Raw genomic sequence first — 9,335 nt, forward strand, 5'->3', positions numbered from 1 at the left:
TCTGTGATTGGTCGGCTTGGTATCACTGACGAGTGTAGATGGGACCAAGAGCCGCGCAAACCCTATTTTTAACTGTCCAAAATGGGGAAAATTTGTTGTTTTTACTCTCTGATAGTCAAAGCAAGTTAAAAAAAATAAATAAATAAAAATCTGTTATATATGCATAAAAAAATTCAGGAAAAAGTGTTTTATGTAAATTAAGACCATGAGTCCACATATTTGTACATCATTTTTCTCTAAAAGTACATCATATCAAAAGATGAAACTTAGATTTTTATTCTAATTAGGTTCAAATAAGCCCAAATAGCAAAGAGAAATAAAAAATGCATGTAAAAAAACACCTTGGGCCTATCTCACCTTACCTAAGATAATAAATTAAGGATGTTGTATACATGTAATGGTCAGAAGCAGCTTTATAAAAAAAAGTTAAAACAGATGAAAAATGGTAAGAAAAATGTCCAACACTGCAATTTGCTCTTGTGATGTAGCGCTGCTGCTATATAACCCAGGTCCGCACGTGCATCTTCCTCTTGTTATATATTCCGCTTGTTTTATTTATATATATATATATATATATATATATATATATATATATATATATATATATATATATATATTATTTTAACTTTAATATTGTTTCAGGGTAAAAATACAAATCAAAATGATATAGCTGGTTTCGTTATTCTTCTTTGATGTCAAATGTTAAACCTTTTTAAAAAGTTTTTATTTTGTTGCAAATAATTACTCACATTATTTATCTTATAATGACGAATTTGGTGATCGGAAAGTGTAAGTTTTAGGATACCTGAAGTCAAATAAAATCACTTAAACCAATTTTCATATTTTAGCTCTGTCCATCCATATGTCCCTCTCTTTTAGACTTATTCTTTAAGGCTTCAGAGGTTTTGTGAAGGTTTGGGTCATTTTTACCTGAACGTGTCATTTCCTGAGGAAAAGGCTGCTGTGTTTGCTGCTGAACGCAGACAAGAGATGGAGAGGAGCTCTGTGTGTGTGCTGCTTCTCAAGTCCTCAGTATCCAGGTGACGGCCTGTCTTCTCACACATTTTATCATGTAATTGTGTTATTATGAATGTATCCTTTCTGCTCTCTTAGTTGTGTTGTGGAGGATGTTGAGGAAGCGTTTGTGAAGACCCCAGATGCTCGACCTCTCTTACTGTACTTGCGAACCGGCGACAGAAAAGGTGAAAAAGAAGAGGTGTCTACCCTCAGTCCAGCCACCAGAGACCTGCTAGAGAGAGTTAACAAGGCTGACAGAAGTGCCAAACTTAAGGTAGAAGGAAATTTTCCATAGTTTTAAGGTTAGGTTTTAAAATGTATTTATTTTTATGATTGGAAGCTGAATTTTTGGCTATGATTACTCTGGTGTTCAGTGTCAAATTTAAATTGAGGAATCATTATAAAATCATGATTTGATTCTATATTTGAATCAATTGTTTCTTAGTCATTTGTAACGGATCTTTTTATTATCAATGCCAGAAAATTACTTTAATATTATTATATTTTTAAGTAAAAAATAATAATAAAACTGGAATGGTGTCTAATGTTAGAATATTTAGAATGAGTTTTTTCTGTACGAGGATGTTATAAAATGTTTCAATTTTTATGATTCAAAGCTGAATTTTTGTCTCTGATTACCCTGGTGTTCAGTGTCAAATTTTAGTTGAGGAATCATTATAATATGATGATTTGATGCTCCATTGTGAAAAATTAGTACTCAGTCATTTATAATAGTTCTTATTATCATTGATTTATTCATTTTTCTTTGGCTTAGTCCTTTTATTTATCAGGGATCGCCACAGCGGAATCAACTGCATTAACATATCCAGCATATGTTTTATGCAGCAGATACCCTTCCAGCTACAACCCAGTATTGGGAAACACCCATACACCAAACCCACGCAAACACGGGGGAGCATGCAAACTCCACACAGAAAAATCAACTGGCCTGGCTGGGACTCAAACCAGCGACCTTCTTGCTGTGAGGCGACAGTGCTAACCACTGAGCCACCGTGCCACCACTTACTATTGTCGATGTAATTTTTTGTGCTCTTTGAATAGAACTATAGTTCAACACAACAGCATTTTTAAATACAATCTTTTGATAGATCGGGTAAGTATTTACTTTCAGTTTTGATAAGTTTCCTTGATGAATAATTCGTTTTTTTTTTTTTTTAAAAGCTAAATATTAAATATTTCTTATTAGATATATTTACATAGAAAATAGTTCTAAGCTTAAATAATACTTGATAATACTGCAGTTTCTGTTGTGTTAATGTGTTAAGTTGATCAAAAAAATGCAGCCTTGGTTAGCTGAAGAATCCAGTTTGAAAAAATTAACAATCTTTAATTTTTAACATCTGACTGGTAGCAAACTTGCAGTTATTTATTATTTTTTGCTTAGAAGTAAAAAGGAGCTTGGAAATCCTTTTCAAAAATCTTACATTTTTCATTGACAACCTAGAGCTGGGGTAGGGAACCTATGGCTCGGGAAAAAATATGTGGCTCTCCAGCTGTCTCTCTTTAATAATATTTCAAAATTGTTAAAAATATAACTGTCACTAGAAATCAGTTTCCTATTAAAAATACAATTACAATTCCCTTCATATTTTCTACAGCAAAATGGATAAGAACCTGGTTTACAATAAAAGGACGTTTCAACCAATGCGCAAATGTGGTGCTGTGGTTTAACTTGAATATTGACAACAATAAAGGGCAAGCTATATTTCTTACATTTCTATAGTAACTTACATTTCTATGGCAACCTCACGCACGTAATTCAAACATTTATGAGTGGTGATGGCAAAAAAAAAAAAATCTGTAAATTGTCCTTTCTTCATACATTGTGATGCGTAATATTTGTTTATTTTTTTGTTGTGCATGGACATAAATAAAGGTTGTGTTATATACACACAGCCCATATGGCTCTTTTAAAAAAAATGCATTTCATTAAAAAAAAAATCTGAAATGGCTCTTTGCTGAAAAAAAGGTTCCTGAGAGACCTAGAAAGTTGAGGATAGTCTAGTTTTTAACCCTAGGTATACAGTATGCGGTTTGAGGCGTCTTCTCCTGATAACACAGAAAAGAACTTACACTTTCAGGTGTCTACTTTTTTGTGTACACTCACAATAACAACAAACGTGTGTGCTTTTGCAATTTAAGGAAAATAATCTTTGTAGGCATTCTTTCTTTTGTCTCTCCGTGAACTGTTTAAAAAAAAACGTGTCAGTAAAATGCACTGAAACTCCACGAAAACAAAACACACTGACATGAGACATAGAGTTGAAGTCAGATTTGTTATCCCCCCTGAATTATTAGCCCCCTTGTTTATTTTTTTCCCCAACTTCTGTTTAACAGAGAGAAGATTTTTTTCAGCACATTTCTGAACATAATAGTTTTAATAACTGATTTTTGATAACTGATTTCTTTTATCTTTGCCATGATGACAGCAAACAATATTTTATTAGATATTTTTCAAGACTCTTCTATACAGCTTAAAGCGACATTTGAAGGCTTAACTAGGTTAATTAGGTTAACTAGGCAGGTTAGGGTAATTAGGAAAGTTATTGTATAATGATGGTTTGTTCTGTAGACTATTGAAAAAATATATATCTTATAAAGGGGCTAATCATTTTGTCCTTAAAATGGTGTTTAAAAAAAATTAAAACTGCTTTTATTCTAGCCGAAATAAAACAAATAAAGAGTTTCTCCAGAAGAAAAAATATTATCAGACATACTGTGAAAATTTCCTTGCTCTGTTAAACATCATTTGAGAAATACTTAAAAAGAAAAACAAATTCAATGGGGGGCTAATAGTTCTGACTTCAACGATATATATAAAGAAAGCTTGAAGTGTCTAATTTTAATGCAGCAGGTGTATGTTAAAAAAACAAATATTGTTTGATAAAGTAATCAGTATGAAACTAACACTATTTCTAGTTTCTCAGTCTGAGCTCATTATTTTTAATGCGACCACGGCCATGAGGCTTTGTTATTACAATTGTCTACGCAAAAAAAGTATGTCATTAAAATTAACTTAAACTCAACAAAGAGGCATGATAGACATATCTATAGAAAGCTTGAAATGTCTATTTTTTTAATTGAACAATTCAAGTCGAGAATAAATAATCTCAGCCCAGTTTGTGCTTTTTACAGTGTTATTACACTTTAGCCATTAATATGTTTTTAAGATACTGAAACAACACAAATCTCAGTGCAGGTCAAAACTTGCAAGCCCGAAACACCTAGAATTTAACCCAGAGAGTTAAAGTGTTGTTACAGGCTGTTCACACATTGGTGATTGAAAAGTTAAACAAAAAATGAAAATGTATGTATACCGTAGCCCCTTTAAGAAAAGGCTCTTTAACACAAATAAAGTTTTTTTTTATTATTCTAATATTTCTTAAAACAATTTATGTTATTATAACTATATTCTTATATAGCATCAAATTTGTGTTGGTCATCTGTAATCCTATAAATCTTAAAAAAAAAAAAACTTGGGTAACACTTTATTTTAATGGTCCATTTGAGTATTAGTAGACTGTCTGCTTAATATCTGCTGATACTGCTTCTTCAACAGACATTTAACTGACTATAAGAAACTTTGCAAGTATATGTCAATTTACACTAACCCCAACCTAACAGTCTACTTTTAATCTAATTAGAATTAGTTGACATTTGGATGCAGTGTAACTTAAATTCAACAAACGTACCATCAAAATAACATGTGACCAAACTTTGTTTGCTACCAGTGAGAATGAATTTTTTTATTTTTTATGACGAAATAATGTAGAAAAACTTTCCCTTGAAGTACAATAAAGAACAACTTTTTTGATCCTTAGATCTTAATTGTATCTTGTTTATTAGCTGATTTTAGTTTGTTTCTCTATTTCAACTTCTTATTTTCTACAGGTAGTGGATCATGCTGGGTCTGTGGAGGAAGGAGCTGCTCTTATCTTCTCTCAGCTGGAAAGAATCATAAAACAAGTGAGGGTTGTGGTTTATAGCATGCTGTTAATGTTTTCACATACACCTCACTCAGGATAGATAAAAATAACTCAGCAAGTTCTGCAGAAGTTCAGTATTATCAGCCACTACACTAGCATCATTTGACCCCATAAGTGCTTAATACTTTAAAATATTTACAGCCAAAATCTTACATGTATTATGATTAACTGTGAAACGGAAAAGGTTTTATACCTACACAAAATGACAGAAAACTATGGAGAGAGATTAGACTCAATAATAATTCACGCAAAAGACACGATGTACACATGCGTAGCCAAATTCACGTACGTAAAATATTTATTTATACTTACAAAAACAATTCACATGCACAAAATAAAAATACATTTTCATAAAATACGTTTCACAAATGCAAAACACCATTTGCAAATATATAAGGGTGTACAAAAAGTTTTGAATGTTTAAAATTCACGAGTTCATCCTGAATGAGAATGTGCAAATCCTCTCTCACGTACGACTCACCCTGAATACGAGTGTGTGCATTTTTGAGACTTTCCTGCCAGAAACAGGCAACTCGTACCTCTCAGCCAATCAGATGAGAGCTGTACTCGATGTCAACCACTCTGCGCTCCTTTTGCGCAGTCTGTTCCTCTAACCAACATGGTGGATACTCCTGTAAGTCAATACTGTTTCCTACTAGTTTGTGTATACGCTTTTTATAGTAGAATCTGAGTGTATTTTCAGTAACTCAATAGAAAAGTGCTTGTGTTAGAGCTCATCCCGCTCTTCACCTGCCATGCTAAATAGAGGAGTATTCCTCTTCTTAGAGGATCATCTCCGTTAATTCAGTCAGACTGCGCAAATGGTGCGCACAGTGAAGCGCTTCGGTCATTCCCGGGAGTTCTCAGGGAGTTGTGATTGGTTGAACAGTAAGCTCGCATCTTATTGGCTACAGGGCACGAGTGACTCACGTGGGAGGTGTGTGCTGACAGGAAAGTCTCAAAAATGCACACACTCGTATTCAGGGTGAGTCGTACGTGAGAGAGGATTTGCACATTCTCATTCAGGATGAACTCGTGAATTTTAAACATTCAAAACTTTTTGTACACTCTTATATATTTGCAAATGGTGTTTTGCATTTGTGAAACGTATTTTATGAAAATGTATTTTTATTTTGTGCATGTGAATTGTTTTTGTAAGTATAAATAAATATTTTACGTACGTGAATTTGGCTACGCATGTGTACATCGTGTCTTTTGCTTGAATTATTATTGAGTCTAATCTCTCTCCATAGAAAACAGCCACACTTACCTAATGAAATTAACTTTTGACAGTCTGGTTTGGGATAGAAAAATCAGCAGTGGGTAATGTGGTTACTTCCATGATATAAATTTGACCCAGACACTAACCCAGAAATATTCGTTAAAAATATAAAATATATAATATAAATATTATAAAAGTAGAAGCCTATAAATTATGAAAAGAAGAAGGGATGCACGATATATTGGCATATCGTTATTGGCTGATAAATGCTATTTTTAATGTTATCGTTAACGGTCCATGTCAAAATTAGGCCGATATCTTTAAGCCGATAAATTACATAATTTTACAGAACTGCCTGCCTTGCACATGCCTGGGCGGAACTTGTTCAGACATGTCCAGTGCACTATAACAGATCCTTCCTCACATTGTTTATTCCTTCAAAGTCTGTCCTTTCTTCATGTGGTGTTGCTGTTCTTTAATAACTCAGTGAGTAACCATATTCCTTATCATTGTAGATTTGACAGAGTATTATTGTGTGTTTTGGTTTAAGTCGCCTCAGGAAAAATATTACATGTGTAAACATAATAGCAGCGATGCACACGTACGACACTTGGGGTTGTTTGTAATCTAATATGATTATTTTGCTCGCCTTGTGTTGTTGATGTAAGATTGTGTTCAGTTTGATCAGCATATTCATATTGATTACAACGAGCGCACATGAGGGCTATCACCACGCACACACACACACACACACACGCACACACACACACACACACACACACACACACACACGCACGCACGCACGCACGCACACACACGCGCACACACACGCACACACACGCACACACACGCGCACACACGCGCACACACGCACACACACGCACACACACACACACACACACACACACACACACACACACACACACACATCTGATCTGACAGCCTTCACATTAATTTATGCCGCATTTTCTGTATTTAGCTTTTCGCTTGTACTGTGGCTCTGAACTGTCAAAACAGTTCTCAAAACTCTTTCATTTTTCAGACATTACATATGTGCACATATATACATTACTGTAACATGGTTTAATCAAGAACAATTAAGCTGGTTTCAGTCCTTAGCTCTTTCATTTCAATTTTATTTATATTTATTTAACTTGCTTGTTAATCAAATCCCTTTTTGTTATTTATCCTATTATTTTTATGCAACTGTTAAATTGCATGTTAATTTGCCATGCAAATTAAAATAATTTATTTTAGGCAGCTGATTTGTGTGAAATCGTGAATACAGGGCTTGATATTGCCCTTCCCCTTACCCCTACCCCTCGTTTTGCGCATTCAAGTGAAGGGGTAGGGTTGTCCCAATTCTCTTTAGCTTGAAGGCGTAGGGCTAAGGGATACATAGCCCTTGAAACTGAGATTTTTCAGGACCACGCACGAATCCAAGAGGTAAGAAAATTTCTAAAACGGCAGCATGGCTGTACACGGAGGTAAGACAATGGGCAAATTAGTATTTTTTATTTGCCATCATTATGAATTTTATCAACAAACAAGCATATGTCTTAATACATTCATAACAGCGTTTGTGTTATACCGTTATGCTTTTAAAAAACCCTGCTAAAATAAATCTATAATCTATAGTCCCTAATAATAACTCCTGTATAGCAGTCCCACAACATTCTGTCACTCGATGACACTGGAATAACCTGTCAGAAATGTCTAGTAGCTGAGAATGAGCTTTTTACAGTGTCTGGTATAATGTTAATGTTGTTTTTTTGTGTTTACATAGATGAATATGAACATGGTATGAATTCACAGTACAGTTACGAGCTTATTGCCACATTGTATTGTTGTGCTAACATGATATCGTTGCCTTCAGTGATTTCCTGAAGATAAATACCAAAAAAAAATAAATGCAACTGGAATAACTGCAGCAGATCTCATATGAGATCTCATAAGAGATCGTGATGACATACGATGATGTGTGCAGATGCTGTAGGGGTGTCCCATTTTTTAGGGGTAAATTTTAAAACCCTTCTCCTTCGCACTCAGTTTCAAGGACCAAGGGGATGGGAAGAGAATGAGTAGGGGTACAAAAATAGAATTGGGAATGGGCCTACATATACAAGAACATATGAACTGCACAACACTGAAAAAGCTTAAAAAAAGTGATTCAGTTAGCAGGAGGTACTTCCAGTGCCCTTATTGGAGACCACTGGACATCAGTAAGTAACCAAAACCATACGCAGTCTATCACTGTATATTTTCAATTTTTGATTAATCTAGCTTAATCAGAGACCCTGATTGCGATTTAACTAGTTACATTATTTTTATCGATCGGCAGCCCTAATAAAAATACAATAATGTTAGTTCTTTGTAATACTGATTGTTTTCAAAGAAATTGTGTAAAAACTGAAGAAGTAAAATGTAAATACATTCATTCATTTATTTATTTTCATTTAGCAAACACCCATACACTCACGTTCACACGCACTCATACACTACGGCCATTTATTAGTTCATCCAATTCACCAATACCACATGTCTTTGGACTGTGAAGGAAACCAGAGCACCTAGAGGAAACCCATGGGAATATGGGAAAAATATGCAGAACATCCACACAGAAATGCAATCTTCCTGCTGTGAGGTGACAGTGCTAACCACTGAGCCACCATGCCACCCCTGTGTAAATACAGTACAATGTAAAATATTAGCAAATTGATATTGATGAGTGATATGAGGGAAACATGGAGACAGGATAGATAATTCACTGACTGATTTTATGGAAGGCAGACACACACTGTACTGCTAACACAAAGCACATATACCGAATATCTTATTTGTGCATTCTGTGAGACTGCAGCTCGATTTCAATTTTGTTTAGGTCCCAAGTACACTCTTCCTGTGGCAATCATGTTTTTCTGTATCTCCCAGTCTCTATGGTCAAGGTGGCTCTCAGTTTCTTTTAATCTGCCACTGTGTACAGAAAGTCTGCATTTTTTGTTGTTGTTGTTTGAGTTTCTCTCTCTCTCTCTCTCTCTCTCTCTCTCTCTCTCTCTCTCTCTCTCTCTCTCTCTCTCTCTCTCTCTCTC

At 34.6% G+C, this 9,335-nt stretch overlaps 1 protein-coding gene across 1 annotated transcript in view; it reads left to right on the forward strand.

Annotated features, from left to right (window-relative positions):
• nphp3 (nephronophthisis 3) overlaps positions 1 to 9,335 on the forward strand; it is a 57,161-nt gene that overhangs the window by 17,677 nt on the left and 30,149 nt on the right. The window contains exons 7-9 of the mRNA XM_056450115.1: positions 880 to 1,040; positions 1,114 to 1,291; positions 4,930 to 5,004. Of these exons, the coding sequence (XP_056306090.1) occupies positions 880 to 1,040; positions 1,114 to 1,291; positions 4,930 to 5,004 (414 nt within the window). The remainder of the gene's footprint in view (positions 1 to 879; positions 1,041 to 1,113; positions 1,292 to 4,929; positions 5,005 to 9,335) is intronic.

The sequence above is a fragment of the Danio aesculapii genome, chromosome 24, assembly GCF_903798145.1.
Source record: "Danio aesculapii chromosome 24, fDanAes4.1, whole genome shotgun sequence".
In the NCBI taxonomy this organism is placed as follows: Eukaryota; Metazoa; Chordata; class Actinopteri; order Cypriniformes; family Danionidae; genus Danio; species Danio aesculapii.